The sequence below is a fragment of the Canis lupus genome, chromosome 18, assembly GCF_011100685.1.
Source record: "Canis lupus familiaris isolate Mischka breed German Shepherd chromosome 18, alternate assembly UU_Cfam_GSD_1.0, whole genome shotgun sequence".
In the NCBI taxonomy this organism is placed as follows: Eukaryota; Metazoa; Chordata; class Mammalia; order Carnivora; family Canidae; genus Canis; species Canis lupus.
In genome coordinates this window covers 44,797,128-44,820,231 of record NC_049239.1, presented here as the reverse complement: position 1 = coordinate 44,820,231, position 23,104 = coordinate 44,797,128, and the positions used below count along the sequence as shown (strand labels likewise).

The 23,104-nt window shown below is 61.5% G+C and overlaps 2 protein-coding genes across 3 annotated transcripts in view; one reads left to right on the top strand and one right to left on the bottom strand.

Annotated features, from left to right (window-relative positions):
* TSPAN18 (tetraspanin 18) overlaps positions 1–5,144 on the top strand; it is a 185,850-nt gene extending 180,706 nt beyond the window's left edge. Inside the window, 1 exon segment of the mRNA XM_038563502.1 lies at positions 1,960–5,144. Coding sequence (XP_038419430.1) covers positions 1,960–2,007 — 48 coding nt within the window. The 3' untranslated portion in view covers positions 2,008–5,144.
* Positions 5,072–21,277, bottom strand: TP53I11 (tumor protein p53 inducible protein 11). Of its 2 annotated transcripts, none has more exons than XM_038563503.1 (8): positions 21,122–21,277; positions 11,112–11,185; positions 10,236–10,395; positions 9,624–9,682; positions 9,339–9,387; positions 8,879–8,975; positions 7,897–7,998; positions 5,072–7,455 (listed from the first exon to the last, which is right to left on the bottom strand). In XM_038563503.1, exons 3-8 carry the CDS (start codon positions 10,362–10,364, stop codon positions 7,322–7,324), a joined length of 570 nt encoding a protein of 189 aa, XP_038419431.1. In that variant the 5' UTR covers positions 10,365–10,395; positions 11,112–11,185; positions 21,122–21,277; the 3' UTR covers positions 5,072–7,321. The 2 variants fall into 2 exon arrangements, with proteins under 2 accessions (XP_038419431.1, XP_038419432.1); XM_038563504.1 differs by having other exon boundaries at positions 11,108–11,185; positions 21,122–21,238.
* Positions 21,278–23,104: the final 1,827 nt, after the last annotated feature.

The following is a 23,104-nucleotide window of genomic DNA, read 5'->3' as shown; positions in this document are numbered from 1 at the left end:
TCCGCATCTTAAATCCAGGACCAAGTGGGTCGGTCCCCCACTGCGGGGACTGCGGGATGGTAAGCCCGGCTGGGTCCGTCTGTTGTTGCCCGAGTCACTGTTGGACTCTGGGCTCGTCTGAGCAAGTCCCCAGCAGGGAGTGGACAGGCTCTGGGAGGGAGCCACCCCCAATCTTCCTCCCACTGTCCCCCACCCCTGTTCCTCTCTGGGGAATCTTCCCCCAAGGTCCAGAGTGACTCTTGTCGGAGGATCAACACCGCTGCCTTGATGGGAGCTGCAGCTTGTGCTTCTAGGTCAGGCCCTTTCTCTGTGGGAGGTTCCGGGCCTGGGGGGTCCTGTCGATCTCACCAGGGCGGTCTCCATAAACCCCCTCTTCCCTGGACCCCGGAGCCCCTCAAAGGGAAGGCAGCTGCAGGCTCTCGCCGCCGCCACCAGGTGGCGCTTCAGCCGCGGGGCGCCGCTGCCCTTCCTTCTCCCGCCCTCCTCCCGGGTTCAAACCCGCTCCTCCCGTTTGGACTGACCGCGTAGCCCACGCCTGAGCAGCTCCAGGAAGGGACCCCTCCCGGCCTCGGCCAGGCAGCCGAGCCTCGGCCTCCCCCTCCTCCTTGGGGGGCCTCCCGGGTGCCTGGCACCGCAACCGTGGCTTTGCTCAGCTTCTCAGGGCGTCCTACAGCTCCCGGGGGGGAGCAGGTCTTTGTGGACACTACGGGGGAGAGGGAGGGGTCGTTTATTCACTCATCCAGCAAGCATAGATTGAGCGCCTACTGTATGCCAGCACCGTTCCCGGTGAAGAAGGTCTCTGGCGGAGACCTCGGACCCGATGCTCAAGAAACACACGCCCCAGGGCAGGGATGTGGAATCGCAGGCTGTGTCCCCCCCACGCCCCACGCAGGAAGAACACGGGCTTTTCCAGTCTAACTCCCAGCTCTGCCTCTGGGCACACGGGGCCTCGGAGCCATAGGTGACCTCTCGGTGAAATGGTGCTACTACCCCGCTCCCCGGCTTTGGGGCTCCTGGGTGTTGAGAGGATGGCAGGGGATGGGGCTCCAAGCCTGGCGGGTGGTCCTGGGGCTTATCGGACAATGTCTGTGTTCTCCGTGTGCTGCCCTCACCCCCAGCCCCCCAGCCGGCGGCCGCCCCAATAGGAAGCAGAACCCTGGTCCCGGAAAGGGACCTCTGCTTCTCTCCATCCCAGCCTCGCCTACCCGCACCCCACTTCCCTGACCTGTGTCATGGGCCACTTGCAAGAAGACCCCTGCTCGTGGGGGTCTCAGCCCTTCTGGTCGGAGGGCCAACCCTGCATCCGGGTCTCTGCCTGCCCCACCACCCCAGGGCCCCGGTTAGGCGCTCAGGGATTGTGCTCTCAACTCTGCGAAGGGCTACATCTCCCCTGCCTGTTAATGACGATGCTGGTAACTTCTTCCTACAGCGACTGTCCCGCATCATTGCCTTATACTGCCATCCTACTCCCCCCACCCCACCCCCGTGAGCTAGATGGGGGAGCACGCAGGACTTTCGAGCTCCGGCTGCGGGGTCACGGTGCCCAGACGCAAACCCCAGCCCCCCAGCTCCCCCACTTGCAACCGTGTCACCTGAGGGTGGTTGCATCACCTCTCTGTGTCCTGCCTCCTGCCCTGTCACAGGTTTCCACGAACACATGTAAAGCTGTGCAGGGCACACAGCGAGCCCCCGGTCCGTGCGCAGGCCCAGAGAGGGGACACGTGTGGCCCAATGTGGCTGCTGGCAAAGAGGGGAGCTGGATTTGAACCCATGTCCCAAGGCCCCTTCTTTCCATGACTACCCTTGCCCCCGGGGACTGTCAGGAAGCCCTCCTCCTGCAGCGTGCTGCGTGCCAGAGCCGCCTCCCTGCCCCACGGCCCACGACGTCGGTGGGGGTGACACCTCCCCACGCGGGGCTGGGAGCCCAGCCTGACAGGCCAACATCTGCTTTCCCCGCAGCTCTTCGCCATGATCTTCGCCATGTGTCTCTTCCGGGGCATTCAGTAGAGGCAGGGCCTGCAGCCTGACGCCTCACCCGCCGCCCCTGCCCAGCACCCAGCGCCCCCCCCCCCGCCCCCGTGCCCCTGCCCTCAGCCCCAGGGGAGGACGTGAGCTCTCGACGAGTGGCCAGGAGGCGGGGCGGAGGCAAATAGCTATTTTTTTAACAAAACGAAATGAAGAAGAAAATACAGACTGATGTACCCCACCTGGACTCCCGGTGGGTGCCGCGGGCGCCCTGCAGAGGCCCTGGCGCCCGCACCCAGGGAGCAACAGAGACCCAAGGATCCCCAGGGCCAGGCTCCCTCCTCGATCCCGCCAGCCCCGGCAGCCCCGGGCCTGGGCCCTCTCCTCAGCTCCGGGGGCCAAGAAAGTGCGGATTTAGCCAAGAAGGAGACAAAAGCAGCTCTCAGAGGTCCACGGAGCCCGGGGGCCCCCAGGACACTCTGTCACCACGTCCTTAGGAACTTGGAACCTGTGCTAACCCCTGGTCCTCTGAGGATAGAGTTGCCCCTGCCTCGGGCGGGGCCCAAGGGTGGGCTGCTCGGACACTAGACCTAAGAATGGCCCAGCTGGCGGGGTCCTTGCTTCCCTCCTCTGTTGGATCAAATAATCTGGAAAGCCCAGAGAGGGGCAGTTTCTCATTCACAGTCACACAGCACATGCATGACAATTCTGAGCAAGAACCCGGTCGTCCCTCGGCTGCCTGTCACCCCTCGCAGGGCCCTGTAGGTCCCAGCACATCTGCTGCTCACACCGCTCCCTGGCCTCGGCATCCTGGTTTCCCAAGGAGGGAGAGAGAGCAAGCTGGTCAAGAACTCCCCAGCTCCACAGCTAAGAAAATTCTGGACTGGCCCCCCCTGCTTCCCTCCCACTTCCCCATACACACACACACTTTCTAAGCTCCCCAGGGATACACACACACACACACACACACGCACATACACTACAGTCCCTTTTCCACACACCACCCACCTCTTCCCACAAGCTTGACCCCTTTCTTGTTTTCCATCAACTCTGTGGCTCCCGGGGCTGGAACAAACTCCCAAGACCATCTGGTTCTCCTCTCCCCACCCAGAACTGAGGCTTGGATGTCTTCCACAAGATCTCTGCCAAGACTTTGCCACCCTCTTCTTGCATACCTCCAAGGATGGGGAGCTTACTACCTCCCGAGACAGACTTCAGTCTTTGGACTGCTTTGACTTTTTAGCATCAGCTCAGTGCACATGAGAGTCCTCTGTTTCCGTGGCATCCCACTTGCTCTCTCTCCTTCCCAAAGGGTTGAGACCACACGTTGCCTCCCCCAAGCCCCATTTTCTCCAGGCTCAAGAGCTCCAAGACATCTCATTTCTGCTGCGACATGGTTTCTAGTCCCTTCGCTGTCCATTGCACGCTTCTGAGTGTTTCTTCCCAGCTCAGGCAGGGAGAGGTTGTCCCCTAGACTCACGACCCACAATCAGTCCCTCACACACAGGCCTTACATTCTACATCAGTGTTGCAAGATGCCTCGACTCCAGTGAATGAGGAATGATTGCCGGGGGGGGGGGGGCTGTTCACAGAATCTGGGGTTTGGCCTGGGGCCTGGGGCCGGATGGACGGCGAAATCCCCATTGGTGGTGTCTGCCAGACAATTCAGGCTCGATTAGTGATGTCTGCCAGAGGCACGGCAGTGGGAGGAGCAGCATGAGCCCATTCTGAATCCTAGGCCCTGTGTCAGCTTCCAGCCTCCCTCCAGCCTGCCGGCCACTGGGAGACCCCGAGCTGTGGCCTGTGGCCCTGTGCTTCCCTGCTCGGCCACCCGCCCCTGTAGAGATGCAGCCCTGAGCTCTGTGCCTGCTGTAAAGATTGGATTTGACCCATGCCATCCTTCTGCTGCCCCCCACCCCACCCCAGTCCCAGATCCCCTTCTGGCCACCAAGCTGGGGCTTTCCATATTGTCCCTGGAACAGCCTGTCTGCCCTGGCAACTCCATACAAGCCGCCACGAGCTCCTTGGCGACGGGGCATCCCCAGGACCTAGTGTGCCCTGCAGCTGGTCTCCCAGCCCAGCCTGAGCAGGACCTCCGGCTTGCTCCTCCAGACCCACCCGCCCGCCCACATGCTTAGCTCCAGCTTTCCGGCAGAGGCATGTGGCTGGTCTGAGGTTGACAAAATAAACAAAAACAGCTGGCCTAGCGGGACTCAGGGTCTGACTGGGCAGCTGTGTGGCTCCCGTCCAGGGGCATCCCAGGCTTTGGGGGCCCATTGGGTCCCCTACCAGCCAGGAGAACCTGGAGCCTTCAAGGTAAGAAGGGCCTAATATCTGGCATCCTGTGTGTCCCCACCCCCCACCCACCTGCTGGGCCCTGTAAGAATCAGTGGGAGGGAGGGCAGGTCCCAGAGGAACATCTGGCTGAGGCAGGCTCAAGGGTGGGTGTGAGCCTCATCCCCAAGGGCTTTCCAGAAGGTGCCACGGAGCCCCGAATCCACCTCTAGCACTGACCCAGGCTGGTAGCTGCCTGCAGCAATTCTGACGCATGAAAAATAAAGCCCAGGCCCAGTGGGGCTCAACCCTCTCCCAGGCACTGAGATCTAACTGGGCTGGTTCAGATACAGCCCCTGCGAGGGGCTGGGGGCAGTCGCTCGGCTGCTGGGCCAGGGGGCTGCGGGAGTAGGGACACCTCTTTGCGGGGACTTCTCCCAGCCTGCTCACGGGGCAGGGGCCAGGGCTGACCCCACACTGCTGGTCACACACCCACACCCTGGGCTGAAAGCCAGCTTCCTGCTCCAGAGCTACTGCCTTGTGGTTAGAAGCAGCCACCTGAGCGGTCCAGAGGCTCCCTCGTCTCTCTGGCCTTTCCATGCCCGAGGGGACCCCAAACCAGCCAAGGCCCTGGCAGCCCCACCCCATCTCCCCGAAGCCCCTCCTTCCCTTCCCCCATGGATCCTATGTCAAAAGTCTATTTTGAAAACTGTAAATGTTCCTTGCGGTAGATAGCAGAGCTAATTTATCATGTTTATTTCCCGTGACCCCCCCCCCTTTTTATATTCTATATCAAGAGGAGTTTTTGTAATATAAAACAGGACACCCACACTGATGGTTTTGCACTGGTTTTTGTGACTGTTTCTTACAAAAAGAAGGAACAAAGAATAAATAGTGACTGTGAAGAAAGGTGGTCTTGCTTGGGGTGAGGGTGGAGGGGGTGCAGGGATGAGGCGAGAAGTGGGCAGAGGGTGCTGGGCTCTGGGGATGAGGATAGAAGGTGATGGGCGGGGGAGAGGGTGGGAGGAGTCTTCCCAAACCTTCAGGATGGAGAGCTGGGCCTTCTTCGGGAGACATGTGGGTGCCCCTCCCTGTTGTCACTGCCTCCTTCACAGCAATGGCTCGTGGCCTTCATTCCCCACCAGCCCAGCCAGCTCCCCAGACTACGTCTGCTTGCCAGGCCCCCTCCCTCTGGGCCCACCTCCGATGGCTGAGCAAGCAGCACGGAACGTCACGACAGCGCCATGCCAGCAGGCCCTCGCTACCACCAAGGGGCAAGGCCGGGCGGCCCTCCCACCTGCCCAGCCCACCCCAGTCCACTCCCGCCAGGGGTGAGACTGCTTGGCTCCAGCAAGTGCCTCACCCAGAGCCCGACTGCTAAGCCCACACTTCCTACTTCCCTGCCAGCCACCCAGGGGCACCAGCCCACCATGCCCACCGGTGACTAGGACAAACCACCCATCACCCATCAGAGGATGAGCCAGGCCTTAAAGGCCTGGATCAGATGGACAGGACGCCAGCCACCAACCCCAACTCCCAAAGGTAGTGGTGGGTGCCCCACCTGGCCAGGGCTTGTCAGCAAGCAGCTGGATTCTGGGGGGAGGCGCAGACGGAAGAGGCAGGGGTCGGGGGTCAGGACAGAGCCCAGCCTTTCCTTGGTGAGCAGGTTCCCTTCTGCTCAGCCGGTCACCAGCGGCACAGCCGTGGGCACCCGACCCATTGGGCCTCTCCCCTCAGCTGTGCAACAGCAGCGAGACCACTGCTCTGCCAGGCACCAAGCATGTGGCTGTGGGGACAGCCGGCCCCATGTGGGCAAGGTTCCCTCAGGACCATCTGTCTCGCCCCGCTGACCACACTACTCCTAGGCGAGAATCGAGGGTGCGGCCTGGCTGCCTTTCTCCAGGCCTGTCCCCAGGAGGGCCACCACTCCAGGTGTGCCTACTTGTGTCCTGGAAGGAAGGGGCCTGGGAAGGGACAGCTATGGGGGCGCACAGGCAGGGGGTCTGCAGCTCTGAGGGAGCCGCTTCTTCGCCTCCTCCAGGGCACTCGCGGTGGGGGACATGAGAAGTAGCCTGCCGAAATATCTCTATTTATTTCTCCTGCTGAGTTTGAAGGGCACCCAGTCCTACCCCACCAGGTCTTGGGGGCTGCACCCCAGGGAGAGGGTGAGGGTAGGCGAGGGAGCAGAGCCAAGCAGACAGCAGACCCTGAAGGACAAGGGACAAGGAAGTGCCACTGTTTCTCCTTCCTCATCTCAAACCCCACAGGGGCCTCCATAGGGTGCTTTCTGCGCTCACTGCCAGGGCCAGCCTGTGGTGAGGCTGCTGGCGGCCTCTGGACCCAGGCCAGTGGAGGGACCCGAGGAGCCCCAGGGGCCGGAGCAGCCTCAAGCAAGGCCCTGGGAAACAGCCCGTGGTGGCCGGGCTTGGGGGCCGGGCCCAGGCTCTGGCTACAGGTGGCCCACCTCACAGACAGGCTGCAAAGGGAGTTGCCAGCTCAAAGACAACCTCCCCCCCGTCAGCCCCGCGGCTAGGCCGTGGGAAAGGCAAGGATGTGCGCTTAGGGGCAGGGGGCAGCTCCGGCAGCTGGGGAGGGCCCACACTGAGGAGTCTGGGGTCGAGTTCTCAGGTTTTCCAGGTGTACACGGAAGCCACGTTCAGCTGTGTGGGCACTAGATCGGGTGGGGGTGCAGGGAGGGCAGGGGGGCGGTGCAACCTCTCCCAAACGAAAGAAGGGCCTCCTGGCAGAAGCAGCAGGAGCCTCGCCTTAGCCTAAGACCCTATGACTCAAGCTCTTCCGTAGGCATCTATCCAGGGGATCCAGAGGCCAAGAGACCCGAGAAAAGGAGGCGGTACTGTGTGAGGTGAAGAACAGAGGTCCCAAGGCCCTGTCCCTCCCCAAACCCGAAAGTCCAGGAGATCACAGCATTTGGGGGTGCCCAGGAGGAAAGGAAGGCGGTCAGCCGCGCCTGCCTGGGGCAGGCCTGGCGCAGGGCAGGGTCCTTCCTGCCTTCCAGGGGCCAGAGGGAATCCGGGGCCCCGGGACCTCCCTGCCCCACAGGGGCCCCTGGCCCAGCGAGTGGCTAGACTTTCTTGGGTTTCCGGCCGACTTGGTAATAGTAGTAAACGCTGATGGCGACAAAAAGGAGGCGGCTGGCCAGGAGCAGCAGGATCCCCAAGGACACGAGGCCCGTCTCGGCTAGCGTGGCAGTGACCACTGTGGGAGAAAGACGGACAGAGGAAGGGGACAGAGGTCAGAGGAGGGGCGGGCCTCACCCCCAACCCTGGAAGACATGCTGAGCTGGGGGCTCCCGCTGGACGCGTCTGTTCTGCTGTCCCCCACGTGGCAGGTACCGGGGTAAGGGCGAGCGTGTGGGCAAGACTGGGTGCGCGCTGGGTACACCAGCGAGCGATGGGTTACAGGAGGCTGCAGGTGCACGTGCGTGGCCGAGGCTGTGGAGATGCATGCGTGTGCATTCAAGAAGATACGGGCAGGTATTAGGAGTGTGAGCACGGGTGTGCAGACCTACAGGCATGCGAGGCCACTTGAGTCCCTCCCCCGCAGACAGACTTTCATCACTTCCTGGAAACCAAGCTGCCCTGCCCGCGCCTCCATCTCCATCAGCCTCCCTGTCTCACTGCCCACCTCAAGACTCACCCAAGAACTGGACCCCAAAGTAACAGGCTTCAGTGAGCAGAGTCCATCGGATGATAACCTTCTCAGCCGTGTAGAGAGCGTTCCACATAATCAGGGAGATGCCTGGGGTGGGGGGCCAAAGAGCAGACTGGGGGCAGGCAGCTTGGGCCTGGAGAAAGATCCCAGACCTCCACATTCCCCCGTCCACTCACACCCCCCAATGAAAACCGTCCATCATCTGTCCTAACCCCATAGCCCCAGCTGTCCCTACTGTCCGGGTGGAGTGCTTGAAGCCACACCAATCTCCACCAGTGCCTGTCCCACCAGTACTGGGGCAAACCCTTGAAGGATCTGTACACGTGCCATCGGCACAAGGTTGGGGAGACGGTACAAAGGCACAGAGGCCTTCTGAAATGGGGGGCTGGGCATCATGAGACGTGGCTGGAGTCCGGAGCCCACAGTGGGAAATGGGGGAGGTAGGTCTGGGAAGGTAGGCTGGATCCACCCCATAAAACCACCCAGAAAGCCAGGTGGAGGGGCTGGGCCTTTATTCTGCAGGAAAATGGGAGCCATAGAGTGTTTGGGAGAAGAGGAGGGACACTACCTGTGCTAGTCTTTAAGAGCTGTTAAGTCAGCTTCCCACCAGGCGCAGGGGTGTGACTCAAATTAGAGAGGAAACGGGATGGCTCAAGAGAGGCCCAGGGGTGGGAGGGGTTTTGCAGACACTGTTGATTTTGCCTCCTCCTCTAGGCTGAGGCCCTGGAGGGCAGGGCCCGAGCCCCATTCATCTCTGTACCCCAGTGACCCAGTGGGGTGTGGATGGCAGAGACGTAGCCCAGTCCACTGGGTGCATTCCAGCAGCGGCCACAAGATGGCAGCACACCCCCAGGGAGAAGGACTCATCCCCAAGGGGGGGTGTGGAAGGGCTTCCCCATGCTCCTCTTGGTCCCCGTTGGTCCCCAGCTGCCCATCACGACCCCCAGTCTGCCCTGGCAATACTCACTGAGGAGGGCACCTCCGTAGAGGCGGATGGGGGTCTTGCTGGTCACCTGGGCTCCATCAAAGACTGCATCGTAGAGCTGGTCAGGGAAGGCGAGGGCCTGCGGGCATCGGGTGGGAAGTTCAGGGTAAAGTTGGAGGGGGTCACTGTTGAAACCTTCCACGGACGTCTTCCTTCCCCCAGAAGCAGGGCCGAAGCCCCTGGGGCAGTCCAGCATCAGAATCTTGATTACCTGTCGCCCTCCCCCATCCCCGGACTCCCCTGTGCCAGGACCGAAGGCTCTAGGTTCCCAGGGGCAAGGAGTCTAGGATGCTCCAGAGCATGCAGGGTATGGGTGGGAATGAGTATCAGGAGCTGGGACTGGACAGGTAGGGCATCAGCACGATGACCACACGGATAGAGGCAGCAGGGACCCCAGGACAGGGAGCCAGACCCAGGGCCCAGAGGTGGGGTGGGGGCTCACCATGATGGCAATGCCGGAGAAGAGCACAGCAGAAGCAAACTGCCAGACCCTGGGGATGCGTGGAGAGAAAGGTCACGGCCAGGGCCCCCTGCTGCCACCTCCAGGCCCCAGGGGACCCTCCCCTCTCCAGCCATGGTGTCCAGGGATGGCTGGTAAAAGGCGGAGGGCATGAGATAGGAGGGAATCACAGGCACGAGGACACCAGGGCAGAGCGGAAGAGGCGGGGCCTCATGCAGCACCCCTGCCATAACCCCGCACCCACCCAAACTCCCACTCCATGCTCACCTCAGCCCCAAGGGCTCCCGAACAGCAAACTTGATTTCGTTGCCCAAGACCTGGCTGATCTGTGGACCAAGAGGAGTGAGGGGCAGGCCCAGGCCATTCACTCCCCTCCCGAGCCCCCTGGCATGCCCAGGGATCCACCTGGGGCCTTCTGCTTAGCCAAAGGGTCACCGAGGCCACCCCCCCTCTGCCCCTTCATGACACCAGAGCTGACGGGAAACTGAAAATATGCTGAGGAAAGATAAAAGCTCTGGACACGGGCTTAAAGCCTGGCTCTGCCACTTACTGGTAGGGCCTTGTGCAAGTCCTTGACCTCGCTGAGCCTCAGTTTCCTTATCGATGCAATGGGTTAATAACTATCTCCCAGAACTAGCAGGATTAATAATACTTATAAAGCAATTGGTGCAGTAACGAGCACATAATAAGCATGAAATTCATTCTAACGATCTGTCTTCATTTTTGTTATTATTCCCTTGACATCTCCATTAAGTTCCTAGAAAACCGCAAGCTGAGTCCTGGAGCGCTTGAAGCTCTGCAGGCCGCAGCTACTCTTCTCCCTCACGCAGGCTGGCCCGCCTCCCCGGGGGGTGGCCAGCTTGAGGCCCCTCGGCCCACCTTGGAGCGGTGCACCTCCCCGTCGTCATCCTCCCCGCCCACGCCAAGGATCTTGCGGGTCTTCAGGCGGCTCACGAGGTCCGTCTGGCTGTGCTTCTTCATGAGAGGTGGGGGCTGCTTGGCTGCCATCTCGTCCTGGAGCCTGGCGTCTGCGGACGGGCTGAGGGGAGACACCAGCCTCAGCCACAGCTCCCCAGCTTCCACACCTCAGGGCCTGCCAAAACCTGCACCCGGGGCCTGAGGTCTGGAGAGATCTGGGGGCCCAGCCTTCGCACTCAGCTCCTTAACCGCCCGGCCATTTGGCGAAAGGGGCAAGTCTCTCCCCTTCCTGGCCTCAGCTTCCTCATCTCTAAAATGGGTGGAGGAGGGTGTCCCTAAAGCCCTTCCAGCTCTGTGAGCCCATCTGGCCTACACGAACACGGCAGACCCCAGGAACCAGGCTGGACAGAGCCTTCCGGACGGCCCCAGAGGGGTCTGTGGGCCGAGGTGGAGACCACATCCAAAGGCTCCTGGAGGCGGGGGCAAACGAGCGCAGGCCAGTCTTGCCAGAAGGAAGACGTGCTCAAGTCCTGGGGTCCAGCAACCCCCACCGATCCTCTGCCCAGATAATCCCTCCATCCAGCAAGCCCTCCCTCCCTGTCTCGCAGACAACATTCTTCAAACCTGCCAGGACCGAACGAAGGGGAAGGGGGGTGGCCCCAGGACCCAGTGAAGCCAGGAAAGTGGGCAGAAGCTCTGTGCCCCTTCCTGCCAGGGGCACCCACGACCGGCCTCTTCCCCACCCCGTGTCTGCTCACAAGCCTCCACACCCCCCCAATCCCCAGCCACACCCCCCCACCCCCCAGCTCCACCTTGGGCCAGGTCTTGAGCACCTACTGTGTGCCAGGCTCTGGTGTGGGAGACACAGAGATGAGCTGACTGCTGGTCCTCGCCTTCGATCACCACAACAGCTGTACAAAGGAGACAGAAGTATAGACTCCAGTGAGGCAAAGGTTTCCAGAAGCTGGCCGGGGCGGGGCGGGGATGGGGCACTGGGCTCCTCTATCACACCCCCACCCTAGCATGCAGTGGGAACTATTTACACCCACCCTACAGATGAGGAAACCAAGCTCAACAAAGTTCAACAGAGACGGGGTTGAGTAACTCCATACCTCCCACCCCACCACACCACATGCCTTATTCCAGCACCCCATTCTCCAGAAGCCCACGGCCACCCGCCAGCAAGTCGGGAAAACTACCCTCATGTGCAGACGAGCTTCAGAAGTCGCCTGCCCCTCTGCTGGGCTTGCTGGACCTCCCCGCCCAGGCCTGAGCCGGGTCCCAGTCTGGCTTGCCGCCTTAGGGGCGCGTGGCCCCAGCCAAGCCTCACCCTCCAAGCCCTGATCAGGGCGGCCAGAGACAGAGACGTCACCTCTGGTTTTCTAGCCTCCCTGTGTCTTAAAATAACATAAAGCACCCCGACAAATAATCAGGACCGAGACTCAGACTTCGGGGAACCTGGATAATGTGGCTTTAGACTTGGGCAGAGCAGGGAAGTAGGCACACAAGTCAGTCTCAGTGGTCTCCAGGGGGCGATGTCCAGGCCCCTGGCCTTGGCTCATCATCTATGAAACAGGGGTAGCTCTGCTGACCCCTCCCCACACCCAGCCCCCAGGGGAGGGGTACAGAGGTGGCCCGTGGTGGCCATGAAGACAGCTCCAATGCCTGAGGCCTGTCTGACGCGCAGGCAGCCAGCTCCACCGGAGAAGGCAGGGCTTAAGGACCCTGCCCCCCAGGGCCCAGCCGCTGTCCCCACACCTCAGCACTTGCCACCAGCTCTCATGACTCGAGAGAGAGGCGACAATCAGCCTGGCGTCCCTCCCACTGCCAGACAGACCGGCCTGAGACGGCCCACGACAGCTGGCCAGCCACTGCTGGTCGCCGCCCGGGCTGGCCCCCCTCGTCCGGCCTCAGCAAAGGAAACATCGGGTAGCCCGGCCCTCACCCTTCTTCCTCTTCCGGCCTCCCCCTCTGGCCTTTCATTTTTTTAATTTACATACAGCAGAACTGACATTTTTGTTGTTGTTTGCAGTTCCACGAACTCTTAGCACACGTGTAGATGCAGAGAAACACCACCTGCAGATGGGGACAGCTGCCCCGGCCGTACCCGCCCCTCCCCTCCCCACTGATCTGTTGGCCGTTGCTCTGGCTTGGGGTTTTTTCAAACGTGCTCTATGCACAGAATCATATAGACTAGACCCCCCGGAGACCGCTTCTTCCATGCAGCCTAACGATAAATGCCTCTGAGATTCACCCAAGCCGCTGGGCACTTCCCCTGCCCGTTCCTCTTCATGGCAGAGTCATGTTCTGTGGGATAGACGTACCCGGTTGCTGATGCAGCCACTCACTGCGGGACCTGGGCTGTTTGCAGAGTTTGACAATTAGCCATAGATCTCAGTCCCCTGTCAGAAGGCTGGCACTCAGGCCAAGCCCTCCAGGCCCCGGGCTGTGTCAGTGACCCCCCGCTCGGAGCGTGGGCATTGGTGGGGAGGGTCGTCGGGCAGAGGAAGACAGCTGATGCACTTAGCGGGGATAGGCTTTATCCACGGGGACCACCACCAGGTACCTGGGCTGGTGGGACCTGCTGCGGCCTCCCCCAGAGCCCAGACCCCAGCAAGGAGCTCACCACCCCCAAAGGGCCCTAGGGCCTCCCAGGGAGAGTGCAATCTCCAGGGAGTAGGAGCCCCTGCACCCTGCCTCTGCACCGCTAACTCCTCCTAGGACCCCTGCACCCTGCCTCTGCACTGCTACCTTCCCCAGGTAGTAGGACCCTCTGCACCCTGCCCCTGCAACCCTAACTCCTCCGGGGAGTAGGAGCCCCTGCACCCTGCCGCTGCACTGCTAACTTCTCCAAGCACTAAGTTCTGTCCCTGCTTCACCCACAGCATGTGCCCCACCCCCCGGGGAGTGTAGGTAGGCCACCTGCAGTTCTCCTATGCACCTGCTGGCCCCTCCACATGTCCTACCCCTGGGGCAAACCACATACACGCACCCCCCTCCCCCATCCCCAGGATCTGCCCTTGAACTTTCTTCCCCTTCCCACTCCACAGGTGTTTTTCAGTCCTGCCTCATTTTAACCTAAGTGAGGACACAGGACACCTCCCTTGGCTCCATTCCCTGCACCTCGGCTGAGCCAGATGTGCATTCGAATCCTGGTTCTCCCCTCTCACCAGCTGCAGGGCTTTGGGCGGCTCGCTGCCGCTCTCACAGCCTCAGTTTCTGCCCCTGTGAAATGGGGTTAATAAGAACACTCACTCTGTGCAAGTGCTGGAGGCTAAGGAGAGGGAACACGGGCGGGGCCTGGGGCCAAGTGCCCGGCCTGCCCACACTCCCACTTCCCTTTCTTCATTCAGCCATTCAGCTGTGCACAATGGAAAAAGCCTGCCTGATAGGGCTGTTGCTTCCTTTCCAGAGCCAGCTGCCTTCTGAAGGGGCCCCAGGGCTCCCCCCACCCCCATGCCAGGCTGCCCGAGGCTAAGGGAAGGGGCAGGCGGAGGTGAACCTGCCCAGCCAAGGAGCAGGGATAATGCAGCCTGCGGCCCCCTAGAGCCTGAGCTCATGACCTCTACATTCTGCCCCTGGCTGGCCTCTCTGACCTCGATTCCCAATAAAGCCAGTAAGTCATTATCCTTTTTTTTTTTCTCATGTGTATGTATTTAATAATAAAGTTTCTGTCCTTCTTAATGGTTGTTTTCACTTAGAAACCACTGCCCACCCAGGAAGGTCCTCCTCTCCCTCTGCTCCCCCTACCTCGATGCTCCTAGTTCTTCAGGGCCTTCCCAGGACACAGCCTCTCCCTCCCTCCCCTGGACTTCCGTGGGTCTCAGCATGCACAGCCACTGGCCACTTCCAGCCCATGCTTGCAGTCACATCACGGGCACTCGGGCTCCCGGTGACCCAGTGACCTGAAAGCAGTGCTGTTATCTTGTCCAAGAAGCTCCCCGCTGGACCTCTGCACGAGCTGGGCAGTTGGTCAGCGCAGGCGAATGAGTGAGAGTTGGGCTACGGTGAGCAGGCCTCCCAGCCCTAGCAGGACACCCAGGATCACACTCAGTGCCAGGGCCCCAGGGGAGGCTCTGCTCCAAACACACACTGGACAAGGCAGCAAGTTGAGGCCCAGAGAGGGCAGGCTCGGCCCCGGGCCACATATGAGCTGGTGGCAGAGGAGTCCAGGGAAGGGGCTTTGCAGTCAGACGGCGCTTGGTTCAAAGGTGACATCTCCTACCAGCCAGTGGCCTCAGACAAGCGGGTCCAGGATGCTGAAGACATAGGAGAGTGGGTACAAATGCTCTTGGTGAAGGGTCTGGCATGTGGGGTGGCCCAGGAAATGGGGGGGGGGGTCTGGACTGGAGGAGCACGTGCAGTGAGACATCACCATGGCCTCCTCAGATACTTGCAGCCACCACTAGAAGGCAAGCACCCCTGGGTAGGGGATTCCCTAGGTCTTGCTCACTGGGCCTGGGACAAACTTCCTGGCATGTGAGGAGCTCACCAAATACCTGTCACCAAGTAGTGAGTTGGGGAAGGTGTGGAGAGCCCCCCGCCCCATACCCGACGGCTGGCCAAGGTCTGACTCCCTGCAGCATGCACCCCCCACGCCCCCACCCGCCCCTCCTTCAAGTGCAGGAACATCTGCGGCCAGCAAGAACATCCCCAAAGAGCTCCGAGTGGCAGCAGCACAGAGGGGGGCACAACTAGACACAGGCCAGGGACAGAGAGGCTCATCGTGGCTGCATAGCCTTAATAACTAGGCAAACTTGAGCTCAAACCTCAACTCTTTCTCTTACTTGTCTGCGACCTCAAGAAAGTTTCCTAACCACTCTGAGCTTCCATTTCTTCCTTTGTGAAACCACAGAACTATTTTTTACCCCACAGGGCTGTGATGAAGGCACTGGGCGAAGGCGGCCGAGGGGCCTGGCACCTGCTGTGTGCTCCATACAGGACAGCAATTAGCGACACTGCTCCTGCGGCAGCTGCCAAGGCCCTGCCCTGGCGGCAGATCAGAGGGGGCTGGTCCTAAAGGACCTCTCCCAACCCCCCTGTAGCCTTCCCAGGAAGCCCGGTTTCCATAGAAACAGTCGGACTGCATGGAGACTGTGCCCATGAGGGCTGGCTTAGAAACCTGACCAGCAGTGGGGAGTGGGAGGGGGAATGAAGGGGGCCTGGGGCCCAGCACGCCCACCAGCTGCCGAGCCTCCCGGTGATTCAGGGGGGAGTCACTGTCGCTGAGCATCACAGCCACTTCCTTTTCAAACAAGACCTTCTGCTGGAGGGACGGTGCACCTGTCCCTCCCCGTCTGGTAGGAACTGCCCCCAAGAGCACCCACCCCAGGGTTGGAGGCAGGGAACAGGGTACTTCCAGACCAGGAATCCTCTGCAGCCCCCACGACAACCCTATGAGAATGGCTGTGTTGTCCCCTCCATTCTCCCGATAAAGAAACGAAGGCCCGAGTGACTTATTCAAGCTTCGCAGGGTAAGCGGCTGAGCTGAAATTGGAACCGAGCTGACCGCGCTTTAAATGGATATCCTGAGAAGGGCGGGCGTGTGCGTGCAGGGGCAGGGAGCTGGGTGGTGAGCCTGATCTCTGAGAACGAAGCCCTACACCATCTTTCTCCTCACATCGCCCCTTGAAAGTCCCTGGCCGGCTGCCAGCATCTGAACTCCCTCCTTCCTGGGGTCTAGCCTCCCTTGGGTGAAGGCCCGGTGATTCCAGCAGGACCAGGGAAGGGCTGCGGGAGGCCCATTGTTCTCTTATCACATTGGTGCAAAATAGCTGGAAACGGGGTGTGGGACAGGGCAGCGCCAGGAGAGGGGGCAGCGAGAGAAGGAGCCTCCTGCTGGTCACAGAGAAAGGGAGGCAAGGAGGCCAGGGAGGCTGGAGGGTCCAGAGCCCCGATCATCCACCCCGTGGGTCCCTCCCTGGGGCGGCCCATCAGCTCCGTGGCCGAGGGGCTCCCTAAAGGCCCCCAGCCCAGAGCCCCCAGCCTGAGCCCTCGGGCTGGGTGAATCTCCCATCTCCAGGGCTGTACTGGAGAGGCGTGGGGTGGGGGGAGAAGGGACCCATGTTGGTTTCTAGCCCTCGGCCTTTGGGCAGATCAACCTTTCAGACCCTCCTCCGTTCCTGCACCGTAAATGGGGGTCACGATGCCTGACTTGCCAGGTTGGTGGCGGAATAACAGCGAAACTAGGAAGTCACAGGACACAAAGGGGGCCTGACCGATGCGTTACCGACATCATCACTACTGACGTCATCACAGTGGCTTTGGTCATGTGGGTCACGGCAGGCGAAGGCACAAAGCCAGGGCGAGGCTGCATGCAGCAGAGCTTCCTTGCGGTGTGTCCCTCGAGAGCACGGTTATTCTAAAGGCCGAGCCTGTCTGAGTCAGCCCCGTGTCTCAAGTAGACGGGGAGCCAGTCGAGGGCGGGCGGCATCATCCATCTCTGTGCCCCGAGCCACCAACGGTGGATGCAAGGGGGGCAGGATGACGGGAGAGCTGGCGGGGGGAGGAGGGGGGGAGCACGATGCGAACCCTGCTGGGGTGACAGATCTTAGACCCTGAGACGAAACTCCTCCGTCGTCGTCAAGAAAGGGCCTCCACGTCCCATTTCCAGGAACCTCCAGGAACGTGGGAGCTGGCAGCGGAGCCCTGAGTCACGCACGGGGACACAGGACAGCCGAGGACACCACAGATTCTGCTTCCCTGGCGAAAGCAGAGGCCGACTCTTGGGGACTCGGTCTTCCGCATCTGCAAACACCAGGAGTGTGGTCTCTGGGGCCCTCCCGGCTGTGATCTTCAGGATGTGGCTTCTAAATCCACACTCCAGCGGCACAGCTCGGGCGGCCTGGCTGCCCCTGGGGACGCATGATTTATCTGCGAGTTCTCTTTCTTTTTCAAAGATGCCTGATTTCCAGAATGGCAGAGGGAAGCCCAAACTTTCATCACAAAACAAACATCTCCAGAGCCTCAGGGACCAGAAATAAACACTCCCTGCAGTTCTGGAAAGGGTGAGGGAGCAGAGCAGAGCAGACGACGAGGAGGGGACATCCCTGGGCCACCCCCCACCTGGCCCACCCCCGGGCCTGAGGCTGCTGTGTGCAAGGGGGATTCAGCCCCTTGAGGGCCATCCGTCGCCCCTCAGCTGTCACCAGAAGGAGGGTCCTTCCCTGTCCCCACTATCACAGAGGGCAGAGCACATGGGGAATTTCTGTCCTTTTCCAGCCGGGAATGGGCCTGCCTCCCCACCAGCCCGGTGACGGCATCAGAGCCCTCAAAGGCAGCTGGTGCTTCCGAGCCCATGAGGCCATGACCATGGGGACAGCCTGGCTTCTGGTTGCCATGGGGCCAGAGCTCTGGTGAGGGAGCAGCAGACACACGCCATTCTCCCCCACCTCTCTCCAAACCCCTGAAAGGGGAGGACAAGAGGGGGGCCGGGGCGGGGGCTTCCTTGCAGGGATGCTCTGGCATTTGGAGCCAACTTTTCCAGAAGCAAGGAGTGATCTGTCTTCTGGGTGGGAGGCAGGCAGAAGGGTCCCTGTACTTCTCCCAGGATGCTGTGGGCCAGAACTACAGTCCAGGACTGACCATCTCCCCCAGGGTCTGGGGTCAAAGGAGTAAGTCAGGACTCAAAAGGCCTGTGCCTTTGGGAATTACCATTTCTACCATTTATTAGCTGCATGGCCTTGGGCCAGTGATACTGCCTCTCTGGGCCTCAGTTTCCTCTCCTGTGAACTAGATTTAATAAGGACACCTAACACCCTACTGATGAGAAGATGCCTAAAAACATCTAGAAAGGTACCTGTTTTATAGTGAACGTTCAGTAATAACGCTGCTGTTATTCTCAGACTAGGAGACTCAGCTTCTTTGCCTCAGTTTCTCCCTTGACCATACCAGCTTCAGCCCCTTCAAGGGGCCACATGTGGATAGGGAATGGAGCGTTTACAAGGGGTGGCCATAAGAAGGAAACGGAAAGGAAATACGGGTCATTCTGGGGCAGGAGGAAGATGCTGCCCTGAGGCGCTCACGATGGACTGGCAGGGAGAATCCGGGGAGGGGGCTGACAGCAGGTGGCAGGGATATGAAACCCCTGAGGTACGAAGCCTGGGTGGCTCCCCTCCCTGTCAGGCCAGGCCTGACCCTGGCAACGATACAAACCAGCATTGCCAATGAGTAGCTGAGATGCAGGGTGAAGTGAAAGCAGCATGGATCAGGCGTCAGAACGTCAGGCACCCCGCCCTGCCGCTGCCACTGCTGCATGGAACTGACATGCCGTTTCTGAGCATCACTTCCCTCATCTGTGAAAAGGACACGCTTCGTCCCTTTTCAGCCAGCCTTGCCTCCTATCTCTGCCCTACCTCCTCACTCCACCCAAGCCACACTAGCTCCTTACTGTTGATCTCAAGTATGGTGGACATATTCCTGCCTCAGGACCTTTGCACAGGCTGTTCTCTGTAGGATCTTCATTTCCCCAAGCTATCCCCACAGTTTACTCTTTCTTTTTTTTTTTTTTTTTAAGATTTTATTTATTTATTTATGAGAGAGAGAGAGAGAGGCAGAGACATAAGCAGAGGGAGAAGGAGGCTCCATGCTGGGAACTCAACATGGGATTGATCCTGGGTCTCCAGGATCATGTCCTGGGCTGAAGGCGGCATTAAACCGCTGAGCCACCGGGGCTGCCCAAAGTTTACTCTTTCAAAGCCTTGGCTCCAAAGTCACCTCCTCAGGAAGGCCAACCCCACCCCTGACTTCAACACGCCTGATACTCCACTCCCTCACCCCAACCTCACCTCCCAATACACTATATAAATTATTTGTCCCTCCATCATTTAAGTTCAGCTCCATGACACTTTGTTTTGTTTGCAGCTGTCTCCCAGTGCCCGGAACTGTGTCTGGCACTCGGCTCACTAAACCACCTTTGGTATAGGGCCCACAAACAATTTGTTCAATCAGCGAAAGAACAGTCTAGAACTATGTATATCCAGGGTCACTGCTCATTTCATTGTTTTCCTACCCTCCCACGGCTAGGGGCAGGCCCTTTGGGGGGGGGGGGGCTATCCTAAGATTTGAGGGGGGAGGAGGCAGCTGAGCACAGAGCTGGGGAAGCTACAGCTGGAGCCTGGGGGCAGGGATCTAGCAGGTGCTGACAGCCATCCGTGGGTGAAGGGCTTTGGGCCTCAGCCCTCCACTCCAAATTTGGAAGGACTGATTAGACCTACAGCATGTGGGCAGCAAAAAAGAAGCCAGGACAGCTTGCTCCCGGGATAAAGGGGCCAGAGGGGACCTCAGGAATAAGACGGCCCATTTTATAGACGGAAGAGCTGAGACCTGGAGAGTGAGTACACAGTGCCCTATATCCTAACCCCACAAGAGAAAGCTTTCCTCCTGGGCTGAGTGTGGGGCTCGGCTGGAGGCTTCTGCTAAGGAAAGGACGGTGTCCCTTCCCGGGTGTCCTTCCCCTCCCACCCCACCGGCTCTGTGCGCCCCGGGTCTTTGGGCTGCAGGAAGAGCGGGTCTGCCCAGGGGGGTGGCCCCCCTCACACGGGCCACCGGAGGCGCAGGTCCAGGGGGCGGCCGGTCGGGCTGGGCATCAGCGCGGCGCCGCGATCTCCCGATCTCCCCGCAGGACCGTCCCACCAGGAAAAGTTTGTCTGAAGGAAATCACCCAGGAAGCGCGGGGCGGGGGGGGGGGGGTGGCCTTGCCGTCGGCGCCGGGCTCCCCGGCCCCCGCCCCGCTCCTGCCCCCGCCCACCTGGCGACAGAGAAGAACCGGCTCCCGGGCCGCGAGGGGGCGGCGGGAGCCCGGGACCGGGCGGGGGCGGGGGCGGGGGCGGGGGCGGGGCGGGGCGGGGCGAGGGGACGCCGGGCGGGCGCCGAGCCAGCGGGGCGCGCGGGGATGCGCGCGGGGTTCTCGCCGTTCCTCGACAGACCCCAGCCCCGGGAGGGGTGCGAGGGCTCTGCCCAGGGCAGGGAGCCCCAGCCCACCCAGCCCCAGCCCGCGCGGCCTTTTCCAGCCGAGCGCGCGACTTCGGGGGAGCCCGGGGCGGGGGGATCCGTCTCCACCTGCGCTTCCCCGACCTCCCACCCAACACCTGGGGCTCAGCCGCGGCGGCGGCGGCGGCGGCTTCGGCCTCCCTCCCTCCCTCCCCGGCGCGGAGACCCTTCGTCTTCCTCCTCCACCGCGCCCTTTATCTCCTAGCTCCAGGCACGCACCCACTTTCTGAGACCCGGGCTGGGGAGCCGGGGCCCCGCGGCGGGGAGCTCCGGGCTGCTGGGCGCCCCCTGCCCCCCCCCGAACCAGCGGGTCCGGCCAGCGGGAACTCCGCCACGGCGGCCCGCGGCCCTGCGGGGGCGAGGACACAAGGAGGGGCGCTCGCAAGTTTGTGCCGCGCACTCCTCGGACCAGGGGAACAATGGCGATGGGGGGAGGGGACCCGGCTCCGAGCGCGGGGACCGCAGTCAGACCCCGGGGAGGCAGAAACTGCTGTTGCCTCTTGCTCTCTTGCCCCCAATGCGGGGGGGGGGGGCGGGGGGGGGAGCAAGGGCGAAATAAACAGTCCCACGGCGAGGAGCCAGCGCAGGGAGGCAGCCGGGGGAGAGGGGGAAACCGAGGCACGGGGAAGGGCGGCGAGTGGAGAGCGGCGAGGGGCTGCGGGGCTGCGCCGGGGGTGGGGGGCGGCGGGGGCGCGGGGAGGGGCCCCCGGAATCCCGGCCTTATCCCGGCCGGGGGGCCCCGGGGCGTCCCAGGTCCGCGGCGGTCCCGCCGGGCCGGGCTGCGCTGCGCTGCGCAGGCACCGGCCGGCGGCGGGAGGGAGCGCGCGGGGCTCGGGGGCGGCGGGGACCGAACTTACGTTCCTAGCGCATGCTGGCGCGGGCGCTGCGCGGAGCTGGCGGGCCGGGGACGCCGGGCCCTCGGGACCTCACATCGCGCCGCCCGCGCGGGGCAGGGCAGGGCAGGGCCGGGCCGGGCCGGCGGGGCTGCGCGCGGCGTCCTGCGCGGCCGGGGTTTGCCCGAGTCTGGCGGCCCGCGCTGGTCCCTCCTCCCGGTCCCGCGCGCAAGCCAATGGCGCGCCGTCCCCTCCCACGCGCCGGCTGCCTCGCCCCCGAGGGTGGCCGCCGGGCGGGGGGCGGGGGGCGGGGGTTGGGGCCGCCGGGCGCCGGGGCTCCCCGGCCGAGGCTTTCCCGGGGACTGCCTGTGGGGGGCGCGCTCACGCCCGGGAGAAGGCGCCGGAGAATCCCGGCCCAGGGCCCCGCCGCCCGGGGAGACTTTCCTTGGCAAGTTCCGAAGACGGCGCCCCTTCCGTGAGACTCAACACCCCCATGGGTTGGCACTCCACACTGTCTTAAATATCCTCGGGGTATCCCCTGGGGCCTAGGCCAGTGTCTAAAATGGAAGGGACTGCTTTGGCTGGTAGATACCCAAGTGTGTAGGGAACACAGTGACAACAATGGTCACCATCTGCTGAGCGCCCGCTCCGTGCCAGGCACCGTGTGCTCAAGGAGCTGCGAGCATTAACTCCTTTGGTTCTCACACCAACCCACGAAAGCGGCATGATTAATCCCCCTTTACAGATGATGGTCAGTGACCTTTGATTTGGGCTTTCAGCCTAGACCCACCCTTCTCTCCCCGCCCCCATACGACACCCACCCCCTCCACAAACGCACACCCCCTTCTTCATCCTCCGCCCTGAAATCTGGTCTCTCGGGGATGTTGCTGTGAACTGTGCTGTCAACGGGACTAAGATCTTATCTGGGGCTCTTGGACAGGTGGTAGGGGGCACAGCTGTCAGACCTTCTATCTCTGCACATCCTGGGGGAGTGAGGGGGGGAGGGTGTGGTTTGGGGGGTCCTGGAGGCTCTCTGGGAACCTGTCTGCCTAAAAGAACCAGGCTCCTACAAACAACGCCCCCACCAGCCCTGGGCTCACTCAAACCCCCTGGGACCAGTAATGCGCTTCCCACCCCAACCCCGCCACCCTGCACCCTCCTTCTGAGAAAAAAATGCCTGGCTCTCTTCATCTTTATCTGATGGGAGTGTGGGAGGTGGGGACAGAAAGGCAAGGTTGATGACACGCTCCATTTCACAACATAAGTAAATAGAGCAGCCGGCGGTGAGGTGAGTAGTTGCCCCGGGTCTCCAGCTAGGTGGGCATTCTGACTCCGGGTCCGAGCTCGCTCTGCACCAGTCCCTGAAGGGTTAATCAAGCAGGCTGTGAGCCTAGACCGCCGGGGTTCACATCCTGGCTCAGCCATTCGGGGACTGTGGCCTTGCACAAATTACGTCATTAATCTCTACAGGGCTTGTTGCCTCTGCCTACAAAATGGGGGTGACCCGTAGTAGGGACTGCCCCTGTTTGTTGTGGAGCAGCAGCAGCAGCAGCAGCAGCGAGCACATATTGAGCACTGACTGTTTGCCAAGGAGACTTTCGCTGCCCTCCCCAGAGCTGGGACTGGGCGGGAGAGGCTGTGCCCTTTACGCGGAAGTGAACGAACAGTACCTGGCTCACAGAGGGCCCTCTCGGTGACTCTGAACCGTCCTGATTAGCAAGGAAACGACTCGGTGGCCCACAAGGCCACCATCCCCACTTCCAGCCAAAGCACTCTTGTCCCTGATGGCCAATAACGAATGGGTAAGTGAATGAATGAATGGCTACAACCACAGATCAGGAGTACTCCTAAGTGTGTTGGGTGAAGCACAGACCCAGGATCCACTGGACTCGAGGCTCCAGAATAGTCTTTCCAACAACCCAGTCTCAGCTCGCTGCCTCAGCAGAGCTGGCTCAAGCTGGGAGGCTGGATTCATTTGTTGCCTCTTCTGTCTTCCCAGCATGCAGG

Coding starts and splice junctions, on each gene's coding strand:
- TP53I11 (XM_038563503.1), bottom strand. CDS start 10,364: ATGGCAGCCAAGCAGCCCCCACCTCTCATGAAGAAGCACAGCCAGACG. Junction 9,683..10,235: donor GGGAGGTGCACCGCTCCAAG/GTGGGCCGAGGG, acceptor CTTGGTCCACAG/ATCAGCCAGGTCTTGGGCAA. Junction 8,976..9,338: donor TCTCCGGCATTGCCATCATG/GTGAGCCCCCAC, acceptor CGATGCCCGCAG/GCCCTCGCCTTCCCTGACCA.